Source organism: Alosa sapidissima, chromosome 5, assembly GCF_018492685.1.
Source record: "Alosa sapidissima isolate fAloSap1 chromosome 5, fAloSap1.pri, whole genome shotgun sequence".
Classification (NCBI taxonomy): domain Eukaryota; kingdom Metazoa; phylum Chordata; class Actinopteri; order Clupeiformes; family Clupeidae; genus Alosa; species Alosa sapidissima.
Window position 1 is genome coordinate 26,921,944 of NC_055961.1, and position 21,285 is coordinate 26,943,228.

General features: G+C 43.2%; 2 protein-coding genes across 8 annotated transcripts; both read right to left on the minus strand.

The window, feature by feature from the left end:
• Nucleotides 1-1,680: 1,680 nt before the first annotated feature.
• Nucleotides 1,681-5,543, minus strand: LOC121708508. Its single transcript, XM_042091215.1, has 8 exons — nucleotides 5,528-5,543; nucleotides 3,956-5,371; nucleotides 3,546-3,833; nucleotides 3,207-3,448; nucleotides 2,836-3,076; nucleotides 2,489-2,742; nucleotides 2,107-2,392; nucleotides 1,681-2,025 (listed from the first exon to the last, which is right to left on the minus strand). The coding sequence occupies exon 2, from the start codon at nucleotides 5,331-5,333 to the stop codon at nucleotides 3,999-4,001; it is 1,335 nt and encodes a 444-aa protein (XP_041947149.1). The 5' UTR covers nucleotides 5,334-5,371; nucleotides 5,528-5,543; the 3' UTR covers nucleotides 1,681-2,025; nucleotides 2,107-2,392; nucleotides 2,489-2,742; nucleotides 2,836-3,076; nucleotides 3,207-3,448; nucleotides 3,546-3,833; nucleotides 3,956-3,998.
• An 11,782-nt stretch (nucleotides 5,544-17,325) lies between these two features.
• On the minus strand, nucleotides 17,326-21,191 carry LOC121708511 (serine/arginine repetitive matrix protein 2-like). 7 transcript variants are annotated; one of them, XM_042091218.1, is made up of 8 exons: nucleotides 21,109-21,191; nucleotides 19,605-21,002; nucleotides 19,195-19,482; nucleotides 18,855-19,096; nucleotides 18,484-18,724; nucleotides 18,138-18,391; nucleotides 17,765-18,041; nucleotides 17,326-17,678 (listed from the first exon to the last, which is right to left on the minus strand). In XM_042091218.1, the coding sequence occupies exon 2, from the start codon at nucleotides 20,962-20,964 to the stop codon at nucleotides 19,648-19,650; it is 1,317 nt and encodes a 438-aa protein (XP_041947152.1). In that variant the 5' UTR covers nucleotides 20,965-21,002; nucleotides 21,109-21,191; the 3' UTR covers nucleotides 17,326-17,678; nucleotides 17,765-18,041; nucleotides 18,138-18,391; nucleotides 18,484-18,724; nucleotides 18,855-19,096; nucleotides 19,195-19,482; nucleotides 19,605-19,647. The 7 variants fall into 7 exon arrangements, with proteins under 7 accessions (XP_041947152.1, XP_041947154.1, XP_041947155.1 ...); XM_042091220.1 differs by having other exon boundaries at nucleotides 17,326-17,698; XM_042091221.1 differs by having other exon boundaries at nucleotides 17,326-18,041; nucleotides 18,484-18,664.
• Between the last annotated feature and the right edge of the window lie 94 nt (nucleotides 21,192-21,285).

A 21,285-nucleotide genomic window follows, 5' to 3' on the forward strand; every position in this document is an offset into this window, starting at 1 on the left:
TGTAGTGGATCCCATTTAGAAGTTGCTACTTCATTCGCGCTTTCCTTGACTCATGGAGCTGCGTGAATTTTATTACAACTTTTCGCCACGATATGGCAGTTTAAGTCCGCTTGATACTGTAAGGCGTAAGCCATTGGTTTCCAAAGGAGATTTTATTTGTGTCGCCAGCATAGCCTATTGACAATTTATGTTGTAAATAGGCCTATCTTATAAGCCTACCTGTAACTTAGGGAAGCTAACAGCTTTCTATTAGGATCTAGTTTGTTAGTTACAGTTTTGTCATAACTCCCTGATTTTTGCATTTAGAATAGCCAGAGCGTGGATATCTCAATCGGAAAATTAAACAATATCGGGTGCCTATGGACTAGGCTGGGTGAACCCAGCCTGATCTGCCCGCTATTTATTTATTTATTTATATATAGCTTGGTCTGGTGAAACCCAGACTAGCCATGGACCTCAGTTACACAATGCAAGGGAACATGAATCAGCCTATATTTGCACGAACAATAACGGACAACAGCTCTTCAACTTTGTCCCGTTTAAATGTGTATGAACAGTCTAGCGACGCATTTCATCAAGGCCCATGTGGACATGTCAGTTATTTGCACCACTGGTTAGATGTAAAACAGCATTTCATTTCAGACTACTGTTACTTAACTTGTGCATTAACAATAACGTTTCAGACTACTGTTACTTCATTTGTGCATTGACAATAAAGTATTACATGAACTAAGAATGACTGAAATCTTATGTAGAAGATGAAACATTCACAAAAAATCCATCCATCCAAAAACGGCATGGAACTGACAGAGATGTTTTTGTCTATAAATAAATAAATAAATAACATTATGCTGATACCTTTTGCTTTTCCCAAATACAATGTAGCCTACAGGTGTAAGTGACCTTTCATCAATCCAGTTGCAATGGATGAACTGTGATGAACTGCCCTACTTGTGATTGTTTAGAGATTTTAAAGGTTTTATAACAATGCTACATCTTCTTTGGCTATTCTACAATCTATTCACCTTTTCAGCACCAGTAGGCTACTTTCTGTGCAGCTGCACACACACACTCAGGCATGCCAAATGCCAAGCATACACAAAAGTTTCAAGAGTGGGGGATGGAGTAAAATATGGAGACAAATTGAAGTGTGATTTATTTTCGCGGAACGGATGTACAGGACTGAGTGGCGGTCATATTTTGTACCGCTATGCGGTACATCTAGTTATTATTATTATTCACAATAATAATAGCACTAAATAAATAAATCATTTTTATACTTCTTCTGAGTTATGAGTTTTGAAAAGTTGCCGTGTTGCATAGTATTGTCATGTTGTTTGGCTTTGATATTTTAATATGACTGGAGACAGTTGGGGCTGTCACAACTGTTCCCTTGTAATCATTGTTCACTTAAATGGTGCCTTGTAAGACTATCATTGGTAAAAAGCTTCTAAATTAGTATTACGGCATGAAAAATGTTGTGTAGGTGCCATTTGGTTTTATTCAATGTCAATGTGTTCATCAGAAACTGTTCACTGTGATGTAATTTTGTTTACAATTTATAGATTTTTTGTGTGAAAACACCTTGAAATAAAATCTGAAAATGCCAGTAGGTTTTCAATCGAGTTAAGTGGAAAGCTTATCGATTTTAAAGGATATGTTTCAACACTGCAAAGACCCTTCTCGAACCAAACTTTAAAATGTTTATTTTATTGCAGAATGAGTGAAAGTTAGAGGGAGATCAATAAAGGCAGGGTAAAACCGGGAGGAAGGCCGTGAAAAGCTTCATGATGGGTGACAGTTTACAGCAATGAGATCTGAGTCTTGCCTGAGTCTTGAGGCAAAAAAAAGTTTGAGTAAAAAATATAGCTGTGTCAACTTTGCATATACCATCTCAAATCCTGTCTGAAAGAGATGTCTTCTTAAGTTCTTCCTTATTTAGATCCTTATCTTTGAGACTATTCTCATGTGTGTCCAGTTGATGTTGATTGAATGGGGAGTGGAAACAGACGGATGGAACCTAGGCTGTAAAAGAGAAACACATACAGGTGTTACACTGTGTTCAGGCAAGTATTAGTGGTCCAGCACACACTTTCTGGATCTTACCTGTCTTAATCCAACTCCCCACTGACACACAATTCCATTCCTTTTCACCTGCTGGACTTGTAGCCAGGGGGTGGGTTCTCAGTCCTCACTTACAGAGACCTGTTATGTATGATTGATGTGTTCGGTCCTGATGTGGTTTAAGTAATAGGCAAAAAGTTCCAGCTCTTCTGATTCCGTGCTGGAATCCTTCTTCTCTATGCCCTGATATTTTGTGGTGTTGGGTGTGCCTGGTGTCCAGTTGATGGTGAGTTCATGGGGACTGGGAGTAGACAGATGGGTCCCTCAACTGTAAAATAGAAGCAGAGAATATAAATCATTATACAGTGAGTTGTGGCAGCAATGCATCTTAAATGGACACTTACTCGGTTCACTAACTACCTACCTGTCCAAACCCAAGTCCCCACTGACACACATTTCCTTCTGTTGTTATCCTGGAGGGGTGGTGGGCACATAGGTGCCATAGGTGATGTAGCTTCTGATGAGAAAGCCAAAATGTGCCACCTCTTTTTCCCCTGATACGCAGGGTGGGTCCTTCATATCAATGCGCTGGTGAACTGTGAGTAGCACCAAGCTTGCCCGTGTGTCCAGTTGATGTTGAGTAATTGGGGACTGGAAGTAGACAAATAGACCCCTCAGCTGTAGGAAAGAAGTGGAGAGAACACAAAAAACGTTATACTGTGTGTTCGTGGCAGTAAGACATTTAAGACACTTACTCAATTAACTATGTACCTGTCCAAACCCAAGTCCCCGCTGACACACATTCTATCATCCTAGAGGGGTAGTGTGCTCTTTGTGTGCTCAGAGTCATGTCCAATGTTGATGACATAGCCAAAAAGTGCCACCTCTTCGCCTGCTATGCAGGGCGGGTCCTTCATATCATTGCGATGGCTTTAGTACTAGCGGCATGTCTCTGTGTCCCCAGTTGATGTTGCGTAAACGGGGATCGGAAATGGACAGAGGGATCCTCTGACTGTGAAGCACAGAACATTAAAATATTATACAATGTGTGTGGCAGCAAGGCATGTTAAATGGACTCTTACTCAGTTAACTACCTGCCTGTGTATGTAGTTGATGTTGAATAAACTCAATTAACTACCTACCTGTCTAAATCCAAGTCCCCACTGACACACATTTCCTTTCCTGTCATCCAGTATGCAGTAATAGATGAGCATAGATGGTGTGGCTTGTGATGTTGATGCAACCCCTAAAATGTGCCACCTCTTGTCTTCTTACGCAGGGTCCTTCAAATCATTGCGCTGGTCAAAGTAGCGACTAAGTTTGCCTGTGTGTCCAGTTGATGTTGAGTAGTTGGGGACCGGAAGTAGAGAGATGGACCCCTCGACTGTGAAAGAGAAGCAGATTACTAAAAGCAGTCTACTGTATTTCTGACACTGAGCATTGATTTCTAGTGATATGGGTGTTTGTTGAGTAGGCCTTACCTGTCTACATCCAAATCCCCGCCGACACACAGCTCCATTTCTATCATCCTCTGGCCAAACCTAGAGGACCAGTGTGCTCCTAGAATGCAGATTCATGCCTTGTTGTATCGATTGAGTTTGTGGCCTCTGATGTTGATATGGTGGAAAATCAAATGCCATCCCTTCTGTTATGCTTGGATCCTTCTAATTGTTGTGCTGATATTAGTAGCATCATGTGTACCCGTGTGTCCAACTGATGGTGAGTGAATTGGGGACTGGAAGTTGACAAATGGATCCTCCTCTGACTGACTGGAAGAACAGGATGAAGCATGATTAGTTTGTGGTGCTTAGGCTTATTGTGTGGTTATTCCCTACCCTTAAATGAACTGAATGAACAATATTTAGATCTTGCCGGGCTTTTTAACCCTTACCTGTCTGAGTCCAAGTCCCCGCAGACACACAGCGCCGCGGCGCTCATCCAAGGACCACTCTGTGAGTGGACATGGGCTTGCGGGTTCTGAGACGGAAGGTGCGGGCCATCGGCAAGGCGAGCGTGAGGCGTCTCCGGCGCCTGTGCGGTGGTCTGCACGTGCGTCTGCGTTCTCTGGCGTCGCTTTGCAAAGTCTCCAGTGGAACTGCGTGCTCGGGGATGACACTGTGCACGTCCTGCTCATACCCAGGGTCCCTCTGGGTCCTAGAGGAAGCGGCTACGTTACTCCCGCGGCCGTGGAGGCTGACAAATGCTTGCTGCTGCGTCTCTCTCAAGGCGGACAGGATCATGCGTGGCGGCTCGTGATCCCAGGCTGTGCTGTGAGGCACGCTGGTTGCCTGCTGGAGCTCCCTCATCTGCTGTTGATCACTGATGTTACAGACCATAGATGCATTCTGACTCAGTGGAGGGAGTGTGGTGGATTGGTCAACAGTGCTACTGAGGCGTCTGGGCTCCATTTGTGGCCTCCTGGGTAGAAGACGTGGCCTCGGGGCCAGTGGAGATCGCTCGAATGGAGGAAGTCGTGGTGCCGTCCGTGGCCTGGTCCTTTCCTGGTACTCACTCCAATTGGTGCTAATGCTGTCACCAGCAGCGAAGCAAACGCATTCATTTGTGTTTGCTGACACATACGTATTAGCCGGAGAGTCACGATTGTGCCTTGCTCGGCGTCTTCCTGGGCGCCTCCCGATGTCGCTAGGTGCTGCCGGAGACTGTGGTGGTGGAACTGGTTCCAGGCGAACAACTCGGGACGGCTCTTCTGCATGGACCGCCTCACCCTGCATTGTTTTGTTGCAGCGCCTGCTTGCTCTCGGCTGCGTGGGTCTGCTGGGCTCCCTGGGCTTCGTGTCTGCAGGAGGCAGTGGTCTGAGTGGCCTCGGGCCTGCAGAGCCCGTCAGGTCCAATCCACTCCCAGAGGGGCCGGCCTGCATCATGTGTGCGGACTGACCAGCTGCCGCGATGCTCCTAGGGTCTCCTCCAGGTGCCCGGCCCATCGGCCCAACTGCTGCTCGCAGTTCCCTCTGAGTCACCCCGTTCCTGGCCAGAGGCAACCTTCCATGAGGCGCGGTGGACTTTGTCACCTGAAGCCTTGGGTGGAGTGTGGCTGCGGTGGAGGTCAGCGAGACTGTTCCGTGAAGTGTCGGGAAGCGGCTGGGCTCGTGTGGCGTGAGCGTCACACGACTTTCTGCCACAGGGACGATGTCCCGTTGGGTTACAAGCGGGAAATGTAACCTTGGCTCCGACTCACGAGGCCAATCCTCGCGGCGCCTGGAGGAATGGTCTTCAGGTGGCTCCTTTCCTGGGTTTCCTATGTCTTTCATGGTTATACCATTGAGACGGAAGCCCAGTGTAACTGTCTCTGGGAAAATAAAGAAATGAAAAGATACATGTAATTAGACTATCTATTAGAATTTTAACAAATCTAATTGTTAATCTAGTTTTTAGAGAGTTGTCTGAAAACTTACATCAACTGAAATCGTATATTAGTCGAAATGAAATATTATGAAAACTGTATTTTCTCTTGACTGATTGAATCTCTCGTCTGGGACTGGGGCAATACTGTAAAATCAGCTGAATTCAGTGAATTTATACAAATTCTGACGATGACGTCAAAGAAATGCATTGTGGCCATTATGACATAGGTCGTCATAAACGGTTTGCGCCTGCATGGAAATGAACGTCACAATTCAATCACTGTTCTGAAGTCTCCTGCAGCTCTGATTGAACGAAATTACTGTCGTAGAAGGCTAAGTCATGTAGGCTACACCATTTCACTGATCTCGCCTGTTATTCCATCCACAAGACATCAGAACAAAACCTTTTTATCTGACAGGAACAATAGTCATTCAGCTCCGTGATGTAGCCTAATTAACGAGATTAATTTCGCCCCCCCCCCCTCCCCAAATACGGACATAGAAAAATAAAGAAAGAAAAAAGACGATAGGTAGCCTAGCCTATTAACGTTTTTCATGTGATGTATTCTAGGTTCTATAGCTTTGTTTACATCCAACTTGCAAGGGACAAGTTGAACCCAGAGCCAGTAATCAAGGATCTTTGATATAAAGGTATGGCTCTGGTTTAACCCATTGAACATCGTTGTCTGCAGCTGCCTCTCAGTAGGCTACATCTCTGTATTTCAGCAATGTCAACATTTCAGGCATCAATAAAGGTGACGATGAAACGTTATCCCATTGTTCAATATTTGATAGCCTGCCACAGGAACGTTATTTCGCTAAAATCGCCCTGATTTGGTGCATTGATCTGTATCGATAACGTTATGGGAGAACCTGCATGTAGCCTAATGGTAGCCTAACTTTTTTTTCTCTGTTCAAAAACTCGGTTTACACGAAGACGAAACTTTCTTAGAAGCTGTGAAATTTGGCCAGAAAGGAACATGTCTTCCCTCTGAAAGTTGACACAAAATCAAACAATATTTGATTAACTTCAACTGAACAGCGACAAGTAAAACGGTAGCCAAGTCATGAATCCTGCAACATATTATAACATATAACAGCGATGGCTTATTCGAAGACTATCTGCATGGATATATAACCACCCAGAAAAACTCAGAATGTGAGTGATAAAGTTAATTAATTGTATTAAACTTTTTAGTTATCCATTGCAGCATCGGCTTTAAAAATGCTGTTAAAAATGCCTTTAAAAATGCTGTTATTTTGGTCATGTGGACTTGATTAAATGGGTAAAGATAAAACTGCTCATTTCTTACATGACTGAAGCAGTAGCCTAGGTCAGTGTTTTTCAACCACTGTGCCGGGGCACACTAGTGTGCCTGAGAGATCATCAGGTGTGCCGCAGAAAATTACCCAAATGTCACTCACCGGTCCAGAAAAACAACTGTTACAGTAGGCCCTACATCAAAGAATTTATAACCACATGCTCTGATTGTATGATTGCACTATTTGTGGTATGCAGGCATTGTACAAGGGGGCCACATATATCCCAGAATCATCACATATCCAGTTCATAACAACAATTGATATAGTCACCTACAAATGAAACAGAGGGCACTTATTTTATTGAGCAGGTCTTGCATAGAAGCCATAATAAGGCCATATCTGTGTATTATTTGAAGTTTTAAGCTATGGTATGTTTATTTTTTTTTCTTCACACAGGATGTTAGTGTGCCGTGGGACATTTTAAGTGTCAAAAGTGTGCCGTGGCACAAAAAAGGTTGAAAAACACTGGCCTAGGTTCAACAGTGGTGTTTGAGGTTGCTGTGTTAAGTTGTTGTGTGTGATGGCTAAACAATTCATAGGATCAAATCAGTTTGACATACGGGAGTTAGCCTAACTGACCTGTGGGGAATACGACGAAGCACGTTAGACATATCTAGGCCATGTAGACATAGCGAGGCTTGACAACGCCTTGACTCAGGGGTATACGTTAAGTGATACTACGATAGCAGTTATATGTGATATATTTGTCAAACTAGGCTTTCAGCTCAGATCTGTGCGCGTTCTCGGTGTTAGGATGACGTTGGCCAATCGTGAAACGAGGAGACGCACAAGACCGCCTCTATTTTAAAACAATTACTTCCGCATTCATGAGCGATAGCTTAATCTACACTGCGGTCATTTTTTGTGTCTAACCTATAACATCAAATAAATCAATTGTCATCAGTTGTTGTATGGTATGCACGTCCATAGTGGGATATTTGCACGCACCGCCCTATTAAAGCGCATTCGAGATCCAAAATGTTAGAGGCGGAGCTCCACCTGTAAGATATATGACAGAATCCTACACGTGAGATAACTTCGTTTTTAAGACAATTGATTGGTCAGCGGGCGGTAGATTACACGACATGAGCTATAACTTAGCACATAACCTCCTCCCGACCAGGTTTGGTTGACAGCATAAGATACCATGGTGATATAGCGACACTAAAACAGATCCACTTTCGTGTCACAGCATTCCCTGGCTTTGAGCGCAACATACCTCGCTAACCCACTAATCGAGATTCGTAGTACACCCCACTGTAGGCTATAGCACATAAGCCTATTCTGTTTTCATTTATTAGCATTTGTTGTGATTATATAATCAAATGACACGTGATAACTTGAAATAGAAGGACAGAAGATAGGTGATGTCCACAAGCACGAATTTCACGAGACAAATTAGAACAAACTGTTCCGGTAAAAATATTCTTGCCATGTTTAAAATGCTGCACTTTTTCCCTTCATAGCCTATCTCTGGCAATTCATTTTTGGATGACTGTAGATAGTTGTATTTTAGCCTGTCTTCGTAGACAGTAGCCTAGGCTATACCAGAGAATGTCTAATAAGGGGAGAACCGCCACTCTCGGGAAACTTCCGGTTTCTGAACTGGTTGCAGTTCCTTTTCTGGTTCCACATGAGGGCGCTCACGAATGAGTGCAGAATGAATGGAGGCCTATGGAGCTGTACCCCTCAAATCCACTTTTCTCGGGATATAATTTTTTGCCTAGAAATTCGAATGTTGCAGTCGAAAGAGGGAGCAGAGAAAATACAAACCGCTGAGTTCTATATTTTTTGAGTCACTTATTTGTTCTAAAAAGCCTTTCAAATGTGTCAATGACGTCATTCATTAGCAGAAAGCTAGTGTGTTGTGGGCAACAACGACCCAACCTGTAAGAAATCGAAAGGATGTGACTACTCGTTCATTCAACTTTTGACCTATAATCCATATTGAGCTTGCAGAAACCACAATCAAATATTCCATTTTTCAACGACAACCAGGTGAAAGAGACAAATTTAGCCGTCTAGCTCCATAGACCCCCATTGTTTTTGCACTTATTCGTGATCGCCCCTAGCGGAACTGCAACAGATTGCAGGTACAATGGAGTTAATAGGGAGTGATTCGGCTCTCCGTAAACGGGCTCTGGCTATACCATTAGGCCATTTTGAGAATAAAAGACTTCCCAGCTGCTAACGATCATCCTCCACAACCATGAGGATAGGTAGGCTGAACGGTCGTTCGTCGCCTTTTTGCTCCTTATCTTACACAAGTGGTCGGCATCCCGGTCAATATTTGATATTAAAATTTCAATTTTGAAGCTATTTGTAACTATGTATAGCCTATAGAGAGCCGAAGTCACGCCTTTCTACTTCCGGTCCAGGAGTTAAAGAAGACCTACTGTATGCAACAATTTTAGCAAAAATGACCTTAATTATGCAGGTTGAGAGTCGTTCTGATGGTTCTACAACACTTTTTGGGTCGTTTGGTGGGTGCTTCGTCTCCCCCTAGTGCTTCACCGTGGAAAAAACGAATATGCAACTTTCTGGTCCCGGACCGAAGAAAATGTACCGGTAGTCAGATTGTAGTTTCTAAGAAGACTGCAAAACGGACTCCGACTTGGCTTTGTTGCTGTTGAAATTGTAAGTAGCCTACCCTTGGGTGAACTTTGTTTTTGTAATGTGGTTTGATAGTGTCTTGAACAATGTGTTTGCGCGACCGTTTTATTGTGAGCCCTGTATGTGTTTAGCTTGGTTTTGTCATGGAAAAAATCACTAACTTTTAACTCTAACTTAGCACTCTGAACAAAAACCAGCGGAGAACGGTCTGAGATGAGAAGTGGCCGCTTGTGGCCTTTTATTCACAAGTCCTCCTGGGTACAGCTCTGAAATATGCACAGAGACTAAGTGTCGCCAGGCAGGAGTTGCGAATGATGGATGTCCTCTGCAGCAGAGACTCCATGACCCAGGCCTTGAGAATGTGCGCACGTTCTGAGGATTTTCCTCTTGAGGAAAGTTTTTGTATGTTATCAAAACACCTCCTTTTTTCGTATGGCCAACCCTGGCCGGGTGTCTGCCCCCTATGTAAATGGCAGACCCCCTTGTAGCCAATCAGTATACACTCAATAAATTATATTGGTGGATGAGCTCACCAAGCTGCCACAAAAAATATTAAATAATCCCCAGTAGGCCTGTGTCACGTTCGCGCACATGCATGACATCCTCCCCCAGCTTCTGCCTGGCCACCTGGCTGCACATGAACTCTTCATGAACTTTACTACATATATCTCTCGGCTGCTGCCTGGCAACACATGACATCTTCAAAAAAAATCTGCCACAGTTTCTTGATGGCTAGCTCGCTAGCTAGTGGGGGTTTAGCGTAGCAGTCACTTGCTACCGAAGCTGCAGGGGGAGCCATGTCGTGAAAAATGCGAGCCCAAATCAGGCGAAAACCCAGAAACAGCGAAGGAATAACCAGACTTGCATAGGCCTTCTTTAATGGAGAGATAACAATTATTTTTTGGTCCAGTTTGAATTGTGCCACGAATTTCACATATGATGTGTGTGAATTTAAAAGATAATTTTTCACGTCAAGAAAGTACTGTTGTTCGATAGACTTGGTTTTGTGCGAATCCGCTCAGTGGACTACATCTCTCGTCTCGAACGATGTACGTCACCAACGTAATGAAACGATAAGATTAGCTGTTATGCTAGTTAACGGTTGCATCTTGCTGCCTGCTATGTCACTTAACAGTATCTAATGTACAGTCTATGGACGAATACAACTTACCTGATGTGTTTAATCCTCTGACTCGTGGTATTTTCATCGGCAAGAAAAGGCCAATTAAGACCTGTAGCTGGTATGCTTGTACAATCTAGTTTGGCTGTGAATGAGCTAACGTCACTAGCGCGGCTGATGGGTTTGTAGTCGTTGCAATTACGATCTTTCACAATGTTGTAATTCAATAGTTACGAAACAAACTGCAAATGTCTTTACATGAAAAAATGTCTTTAAAATTGACAAACATCATATGGGTAATTCAAGGGACAAGTCAACCGGGACCAGAAAATAATTTCTTTTTCGCCATACATACAGTCGGTTAAGACGTTCGGAAAGGTTACCGCCCCCCCATGAGGGGGAAAGCATGCTAACATCACACAATGGAAGTCAATGGATGAACTCACTAGCATTTAGACTTTATACATTCGTTTTACATTTAGGTGGAGTTCTGCTTGTTTCTGAGCACAATAAGTTAAAGGAATTGTGTTTACTTAACTGCCCAGTGTATGCTAACAACCTAATTCACCCTCGATTGCCCAATGTTGTCGACAAATTTCTCTGGAAGCTATATTCGATGGTAGCATCATCAGGTTGCTAACTGGCTACCTTTATATCGTCAGTGTAACATAACCAACTGGTATACATTACTTGTTAAAACTATTCCCACAGACATTGTAGGGAATGTGCATTCATGTGAGAAAAAATTAAGATGCAACTTATGAGTATGTGGTGTTACGGCAAAAGGCTTAGCTTGCTAAACCGACACAGTCCGGCCATTGAAAGCAATTCTACAATGAGTAAACTCGAGACAGTTCTGGCCGTTTAACTGGAATTAGCAAAATGAGGGAACTTAATGTTACCCTTAACCTCGTTGACACACAGATAACTCAGTTCAAATGTATTTGTGCCGTTTATTGATGTTTGCCAAAAGATTTAATATTTTATAGTTGTTTTCTGTACTCAAGCCGGTGCACCTCCATTAGATTACATGCAAATGAAACTAATATTTTCCCCCTTGGGGGCGTTTCAGCCACGGTAACCACGGCAACTGGGGGCGGTAACGATGATTATGACTAGATGCCGACTGTATGTATAGACTGGCGATCAAAATTTTTTGAAAGATAGGTCCCATGGAGGCAAACGGAAGGGGCGGGACTTCGGCTCTCTATAGAGCTGGTAAGTCCCGCCCTTTCCGCTGGACCTCTAGATTGAAAAATTGTCAATGCAAGTGAATGTGAGAAAATAATTATTTTCTGGTCCCGTTTGATTTGTGCCATGAATGTGAACATATGTCGTCTGTGAATTTTTAATATCATTTTTCATGTTACGAGTTTGACAGTATATTATATGATTCTTCGGCTATCAGTTGTGGAAAAGACATAACGAGAAAGACTACATGTCGCCTGTGATGTGGGCTAGCTCTAATCGCTAACATTAACTGAGATGCTAGTTTTTGTAATGGCAGGAATAAACACACATGGTAACAAAAATATTTGAAACATGTCTAGCTTCACTCAACACATTAACACTACGATACAGTGTGATTGTAAAGTTGTATGGTTCACTGTGTTCAAAGTCGATCTTAATAACCCTCTACATCTCGACCAACTGATATATATATATGACTGTTATGGGAAACTAGTGATCTGTCGTCTAGCGGAAAGTTGTAGTCCACAAAGTGCTCTCACACAAAGTTTAACCGCATCAAACTTCTACCCGCTCAATTGTAGCATTCTTTACACGAAAATTTATATTAAAAATTCACAGATAACATATGTTCACATTCATGGCAAAATTCAAACGGGACCAGAAAATAATTATTTTCTCACATTCACTTGCATTAACGATTTTTCAATCTAGAGGTCCAGCGGGGATAGCGGAAAGGGCGGGACTTACCAGCTCTATGCAACCCGACTGTTGTAGGCTTGCCTAAAACTCTGCAGCAAAGATTCTAGAGCGGAGCAAGATAGATCAGTTACGTCATAGGCATGAAGCAGAGAGGGTTCAAGCGGAGCGAGAGGCGCAAACGTTCGACAATTTCAGGGGAATCCCCCTTTATGCAGACCAGAGTAAGCCCTTGCTGCACTAATGTCAATGGAGACTTGTGGAATTTTACCAATAAATTGGTCATTGTGTCTTTCTGGATTTGTTGAGGGGTTTTTTTGAAAATTGTGTCATAATTTGTAAGTGTTTGGGATCATTTCAAGCCTAATAGTGTAATTTTTTAGTGTTCGGATTTGTAATAAAATAACTTAATATTAGACCATGCTGCTGCCAGTTACTGTCCGGTTGTTAGCATGCTAGCTAGCCTCTTAGCTAAGGTAACATTTTAAACGGAGAAGTGTCATTTCTTTGAAATGACTACTAGCTGAATAACATTACTGACATTAGTTAAAGTGGATAGTTTATACTCAAGCGAATTTGCAACAGTATATTAAGTTTAAGCGAAGTCCTTCAACTACTAGTCACTTGTTAGCGCATAGCTGTCTTGCCATAGCTACTACCATCCACTTGTATGGCGTTTTAAGCTAGCGTTAGCTAGCCAGCTAGCTCGGTTCACATGGCTAATTAAATTATTTATATCATGTCCTAAAGAATGATTCATTGGTATCATACATGATTATAGACAATAATACTGTGAACACATTTATGTTTATCTGTTCGTATTGCTTATTAAGAGAGAAAGTTTATTTAGTGACGTAAGGTGACACTCCCATGCAGACTGGAACTGTCCCGTTTTGCTCCCATAGTAACGAATTACGTTGCTCTATCTTGCTAGTAATCAAGGATCTATGCATGAAGTACGCTCTGAGCCTGACAAGGCGCCATTTTAATAAGCTCAGTGTAAAATTTCATATACAATTCCAATTCTATGAGCCCACCTGAACAGCTGTTTTTAACGTTGCCAGCTGTTTTTTTTATTCTTTTCTCGGTAATGAACTGCAAGAACTGACAGTGTGAAAGGCCCGATTGATCTTTTTCCAAGTTTACACTGAAATCACATAAATTCCCATTGAGAGAGTGTATAGCCTACTGATAAGCTAGCCAGCGGGCAAACTAACTTAGCGTTATAGGGAGGGAAAGTGAAAACCAGCGCCTCAAGTGGTTGCGTTCCTATCGAAGAGCAGCTCCAATTAAGTCCCATAGACCTATTTTTAAAAAAATATTGTAAAGCCAAATCAGCGATGTTATCCACCAAAAATATTTTTCAGTGTCTATACAGTAATAATATTCTAACTGTGAAAATGTCAGACCCTATTTTGCCTTATTTAAGAAAATCGAAATTGCTCCTTTTGTTTCATAAACGAACTACAAAAGAAGTCACGTGACTTTACCCTTCAACGTTACTCACGGTAGCATGGTTTGTTTATTAGCCTGGTTAGCATTGGCACTTACTGCTAGCTCTTCATGTGAGTAGAAGCACAACACCAGTTATCCTGACATAAAGGTGATCACCACGCGGTTTACATCACGTACCGTTATTACAAAAATATGTTAAGCCAGTTAAGCAAATTGCGTATTGATCAGTTAGAGACAAAAACTCAAAATAATTCAACTGATCCTAAAAATAAAGTATGACCACTTGAAGCAATAGAGGTGACCCCAGTGCCTAACATATGGAAGGCATTAAATTAAGATCCCAATGTGCACCGAGATATATTTTTTCTAAAAAAAAATCCCATCCAAAAACTCTAGGAAAAACTCTAGGAACGCAACCACTAGATGGTGATGAGATTACTTTCCCTCCCTATATTATCACCATTTTTCTTTTTTCTACCTGTAGGCTATAAGTTAACCCTTTGTTCATGGCCTGCTACTATAGGAAACCAACAAACACCACCATCTGAAATGTAATCAAATGTAAATAACGCACAAATTATTAGCCTATAGTTCCAGAGAGAGCAGCCTACACACTGAGGGGTTTGTCCTGGTGGTTTTGCATTTTTTTGTAAGTGGCGTGCGCTATCAAAAGCTTCCATTTACTGCATCATGCGGAGCGGTAGGCATGTCAACAATATCGCAAAAGCTACCGGTACAATTATCATTAAAAACTTGTTGGAAAGGTGTAGCACAGGCTAAGGAAACCCCATTCATTTTTGGAGCCGATCAGACTGAAGCATTTTCCATATTGTAGCCTATTTCTTGCAATGATAGCGAAAGTGAAACTTAGCGCCTTTTTAGTTTTAATGATGAATTTGTTCATACATGTGTTATTCATTTCTTTCACATGTCTTACACCATAAGACACTTTTTGCATCTGTGCCCAGGGGTTCATAAACCATACATGCCTATGTCTGTCAAAAGTTTGGAATACCCTAATTGATTGACTTACTAATGACTTGTTTGTGATTTCTAGTAATATTTTTCATGGCAGGAAATGTATTGAAATTCTGTTTGGGGGTCCCCCAGACCCCACAGATTTGCCCCCCCCCCAAATATTGACATCATGACTATGGCCTTGCTAGGCCTGATATAACAGGCTAATGATGATGATGCCACATTAGATTGGCTATACAATTCATTATTTACTAAAGTAATGGCCAATTAATAAAAAGGTAGCAATCTAAATTTATCCAAATTCGTTTGAAGCCAAGATATAGCCAGATAGCATAAGATATAGTTTGCATCTGTGCCCAATATTATGACACAGCTCATTGTGTGATCTGAAATGTTATTATTATTATGACCGCCGCTAGCGAAGCGGTCATATAGGGATTGTCAGTCCCCACCCACCCCCGTCATCTACTTCCTGAATTTTTGGTCAACAATACCCGGGACACCGAACTACCGGGGCACATGAAATTTGGTGGGTATGTAGCCCCACTAGACTTTTACGGAAAAATTTCGTTTCGTCCCCGGGGGCCACTCCCCCCCCCCCCCCGTGCTGGGCCCCCCGAACCGCAAAAAAAGCAGTTTTTCCTAAATAACTACCTGAACCGTGGCACTGAGGATGAAGAATCTTTTATGGTATGTTGGTCTCAAGGGCCCACATCAACCTGGCCCATAATCACTCATTTGTGATTTGCACCCCCCCCCCCCCCCGGTATATTAATATTATTCTGCTTTAATCGCCCCTATCTTCAGTTAAGATGTTCAGAACTGCACCAAATTTTATGTGTATGATTGACCTGGCATTCTCTGGGGGTATGCCAAGTTTCGTAGAATTTCATCCATGGGGGGGTCTAAAAAAAATTAGGTTATGTGTACATTTAGTGACTGTACACTCATTGGCCTGTAGATGGCGGTGCACACATATACACATGCACACACACACAGGCACCCACATACTATCGGTATTAGAACGGCCGATACATAATTACAAATTCAGTAGGATTAAAAGAAAGCCAAAATAAATATTCATCATCATCATCATGGCTGCATTTTCAGTATTGGCGATAAGTAGTCGTTTGTCCACTAGATGGCGCATTATTGCAGTGAGACATAATTTTGTTGGAAGTTAAAAGTGGGAAAAACAATGGACGCTTCCTACAAGGACTGTAGTTTACCGCAGAGAACGTCTAATAAGGATAGGACGATGTTCACATGAAATGTAATTCCCATTTCTTCTTGAAGCCGAAATAAATCTGAGGATGTTTATCGGACATGCTTAGTTTTTAACAGCTCTTCAACTTTGTCCCGTTTAAATGTGTATGAACAGTCTAGCGACGCATTTCATCAAGGCCCATGTGGACATGTCAGTTATTTGCACCACTGGTTAGATGTAAAACAGTATTTCATTTCAGACTACTGTTACTTAACTTGTGCATTAACAATAACGTTTCAGACTACTGTTACTCCATTTGTGCATTGACAATAAAGTATTACATGAACTAAGAATGACTGAAATCTTATGTAGAAGATGAAACATTCACAAAAAATCCATCCATCCAAAAACGGCATGGAACTGACAGAGATGTTTTTGTCTATAAATAAATAAATAAATAGCATTATGCTGATACCTTTTGCTTTTCCCAAATACAATGTAGCCTACAGGTGCAAGTGACCTTTCATCAATCCAGTTGCAATGGATGAACTGTGATGAACTGCCCTACTTGTGATTGTTTAGAGATTTTAAAGGTTTTATAACAATGCTACATCTTCTTTGGCTATTCTACAATCTATTCACCTTTTCAGCACCAGTAGGCTACTTTCTGTGCAGCCGCACACACACACTCAGGCATGCCAAATGCCAAAAATGCCAAGCATACACAAAAGTTTCAAGAGTGGGGGATGGAGTAAAATATGGAGACAAATTGAAGTGTGATTTATTTTCGCGGAACGGATGTACAGGACTGAGTGGCGGTCATATTTTGTACCGATGCGGTACATCTAGTTATTATTATTATTCACAATAATAATAGCACTAAATAAATAAATCATTTTTATACTTCTTCTGAGTTATGAGTTTTGAAAAGTTGCCGTGTTGCATAGTATTGTCATGTTGTTTGGCTTTGATATTTTAATATGACTGGAGACAGTTGGGGCTGTCACAACTGTTCCCTTGTAATCATTGTTCACTTAAATGGTGCCTTGTAAGACTATCATTGGTAAAAAGCTTCTAAATTAGTATTACGGCATGAAAAATGTTGTGTAGGGTGCCATTTGGTTTTATTCAATGTCAATGTGTTCATCAGAAACTGTTCACTGTGATGTAATTTTGTTTACAATTTATAGACTTTTTGTGTGAAAACACCTTGAAATAAAATCTGAAAATGCCAGTAGGTTTTCAATCGAGTTAAATGGAAAGCTTATCGATTTTAAAGGATATGTTTCAACACTGCAAAGACCCTTCTCGAACCAAACTTTAAAATGTTTATTTTATTGCAGAATGAGTGAAAGTTAGAGGGAGATCAATAAAGGCAGGGTAAAACAGGGAGGAAGGCCGTGAAAAGCTTCATGATGGGTGACAGTTTACAGCAATGAGATCTGAGTCTTGCCTGAGTCTTTGCCTGAGTCTTGAGGCAAAAATTGGGTTGAAGTTTGAGTAAAAAATATAGCTGTGTCAACTTTGCATATACCATCTCAAATCCTGTCTGAAAGAGATGTCTTCTTAAGTTCTTCCTTATTTAGATCCTTATCTTTGAGACTATTCTCATGTGTGTCCAGTTGATGTTGATTGAATGGGGAGTGGAAACAGATGGATGGAACCTAGGCTGTAAAAGAGAAACACATACTGTACAGGTGTTACACTGTGTTCAGGCAAGTATTAGTGGTCCAGCACACACTTTCTGGATCTTACCTGAACTCCCCACTGACACACAATTCCATTCCTTTTCACCTGCTGGACTTGTAGCCAGGGGGTGGGTTCTCAGTCCTCACTTACAGAGACCTGTTATGTATGATTGATGTGTTCGGTCCTGATGTGGTTTAAGTAATAGGCAAAAAGTTCCAGCTCTTCTGATTCCGTGCTGGAATCCTTCTTCTCTATGCCCTGATATTTTGTGGTGTTGGGTGTGCCTGGTGTCCAGTTGATGGTGAGTTCATGGGGACTGGGAGTAGACAGATGGGTCCCTCAACTGTAAAATAGAAGCAGAGAATATAAATCATTATACCGTGTGTTGTGGCAGCAATGCATCTTAAATGGACACTTACTCGGTTCACTAACTACCTACCTGTCCAAACCCAAGTCCCCACTGACACACATTTCCTTCTGTTGTTATCCTGGAGGGGTGGTGGGCACATAGGTGCCATAGGTGATGTAGCTTCTGATGAGAAAGCCAAAATGTGCCACCTCTTTTTCCCCTGATACGCAGGGTGGGTCCTTCATATCAATGCGCTGGTGAACTGAGAGTAGCGCCAAGCTTGCCCGTGTGTCCAGTTGATGTTGAGTAATTGGGGACTGGAAGTAGACAAATAGACCCCTCAGCTGTAGGAAAGCAGTGGAGAGAACACAAAAACGTTATACTGTGTGTTCGTGGCAGTAAGACATTTAAGACACTTACTCAATTAACTATGTACCTGTCCAAACCCAAGTCCCCGCTGACACACATTCTATCATCCTAGAGGGGTAGTGTGCTCTTTGTGTGCTCAGAGTCATGTCCAATGTTGATGACATAGCAAAAAAGTGCCACCTCTTCGCCTGCTATGCAGGGCGGGTCCTTCATATCATTGCGCTGGCTTTAGTACTAGCGGCATGTCTCTGTGTCCCCAGTTGATGTTGCGTAAACGGGGATCGGAAATGGACAGAGGGATCCTCTGACTGTGAAGCACAGAACATTAAAATATTAAACAATGTGTGTGGCAGCAAGGCATGTTAAATGTACTCTTACTCAGTTAACTACCTGCCTGTGTATGTAGTTGATGTTGAATAAACTCAATTAACTACCTACCTGTCTAAACCCAAGTCCCCACTGACACACATTTCCTTTCCTGTCATCCAGTATGCAGTAATAGATGAGCATAGATGGTGTGGCTTGTGATGTTGATGAAACCCCTAAAATGTGCCACCTCTTGTCTTCTTACGCAGGGTCCTTCAAATCATTGCGCTGGTCAAAGTAGCGACTAAGTTTGCCTGTGTGTCCAGTTGATGTTGAGTAGTTGGGGACCGGAAGTAGAGAGATGGACCCCTCGACTGTGAAAGAGAAGCAGATTACTAAAAGCAGTCTACTGTATTTCTGACACTGAGCATTGATTTGTAGTGATATTGGGTGTTTGTTGAGTAGGCCTTACCTGTCTACATCCAAATCCCCGCCGACACACAGCTCCATTTCTATCATCCTCTGGCCAAACCTAGAGGACCAGTGTGCTCCTAGAATGCAGATTCATGCCTTGTTGTATCGATTGAGTTTGTGGCCTCTGATGTTGATATGGTGGAAAATCAAATGCCATCCCTTCTGTTATGCTTGGATCATTCTAATGGTTGTGCTGATATTAGTAGCATCATGTGTACCCGTGTGTCCAACTGATGGTGAGTGAATTGGGGACTGGAAGTTGACAAATGGATCCTCCTCTGACTGACTGGAAGAACAGGATGAAGCATGATTAGTTTGTGGTGCTTAGGCTTATTGTGTGGTTATTCCCTACCCTTAAATGAACTGAATGAACAATATTTAGATCTTGCCGGGCTTTTTAACCCTTACCTGTCTGAGTCCAAGTCCCCGCAGACACACAGCGCCGCGGCGCTCATCCAAGGACCACTCTGTGAGTGGACATGGGCTTGCGGGTTCTGAGACGGAAGTTGCGGGCCATCGGCAAGGCGAGTGTGAGGCGTCTCCGGCGCCTGTGCGGTGGTCTGCACGTGCGTCTGCGTTCTCTGGCGTCGCTTTGCAAAGTCTCCAGTGGAACTGCGTGCTCGGGGATGACGCTGTGCACGTCCTGCTCATACCCAGGGTCCCTCTGGGTCCTAGAGGAAGCGGCTACGTTACTCCCACGGCCGTGGAGGCTGACGGATGCTTGCTGCTGCGTCTCTCTCAAGGCGGACAGGATCATGCGTGGCGGCTCCTGATCCCAGGCTGTTGCCTGCTGGACCTCCCTCATCTGCTGTTGATCACTGATGTTACAGACCATAGATGCATTCTGACTCAGTGGAGGGAGTGTGGTGGATTGGTCAACAGTGCTACTGAGGCGTCTGGGCTCCATTTGTGGCCTCCTGGGTAGAAGACGTGGCCTCGGGGCCAGTGGAGATCGCTCGAATGGAGGAAGTCGTGGTGCCGTCCGTGGCCTGGTCCTTTCCTGGTACTCACTCCAATTGGTGCTAATGCTGTCACCAGCAGCGAAGCAAACGCATTCATTTGTGTTTGCTGACACATACGTATCAGCCGGAGAGTCACGATTGTGCTTTGCTCGGCGTCTTCCTGGGCGCCTCCCGATGTCGCTAGGTGCTGCCGGAGACTGTGGTGGTGGAACTGGTTCCAGGCGAACAACTCGGGACGGCTCTTCTGCATGGACCGCCTCACCCTGCATTGTTTTGTTGCGGCGCCTGCTTGCTCTCGGCTGCGTGGGTCTGCTGGGCTCCCTGGGCCTCGTGTCTGCAGGAGGCAGTGGTCTGAGTGGCCTCGGGCCTGCAGAGCCCGTCAGGTCCAATCCACTCCCAGAGGGGCCGGCCTGCATCATGTGTGCGGACTGACCAGCTGCCGCGATGCTCCTAGGGTCTCCTCCAGGTGCCCGGCCCATCGGCCCAACTGCTGCTCGCAGTTCCCTCTGAGTCACCCCGTTCCTGGCCAGAGGCAACCTTCCATGAGGCGCGGTGGACTTTGTCACCTGAAGCCTTGGGTGGAGTGTGGCTGCGGTGGAGGTCAGCGAGACTGTTCCGTGAAGTGTCGGGAAGCGGCTGGGCTCGTGTGGCGTGAGCGTCACACGACTATCTGCCACAGGGACGATGTCCCGTTGGGTTACAAGCGGGAAATGTAACCTTGGCTCCGACTCACGAGGCCAATCCTCGCGGCGCCTGGAGGAATGGTCTTCAGGTGGCTCCTTTCCTGGGTTTCCTATGTCTTTCATGGTTATACCATTGAGACGGAAGCCAAGTGTAACTGTCTCTGGGAAAATAAAGAAATGAAAAGATACATGTAATTAGACTATCTATTAGAATTGTAACAAATGTAATTGTTAATCTAGTTTTTAGAGAGTTGTCTGAAAACTTACATCAACTGAAATCGTATATTAGTTGAAATGAAATATTATGAAAACTGTATTTTCTCTTGACTGATTGAATCTCGTCTGGGACTGGGGCAATACTGTAAAATCAACTGAATTTATACAAATTCTGACGATGACGTCAAATAAATGCATTGTGGCCATTATGACATAGGTCGTCATAAA

Bases quoted from the DNA above. Each gene is read 5' to 3' on its own strand.
- LOC121708508 (XM_042091215.1), bottom strand. From the start codon at position 5,333: ATGAAAGACATAGGAAACCCAGGAAAGGAGCCACCTGAAGACCATTCC.
- LOC121708511 (XM_042091219.1), bottom strand. From the start codon at position 20,964: ATGAAAGACATAGGAAACCCAGGAAAGGAGCCACCTGAAGACCATTCC.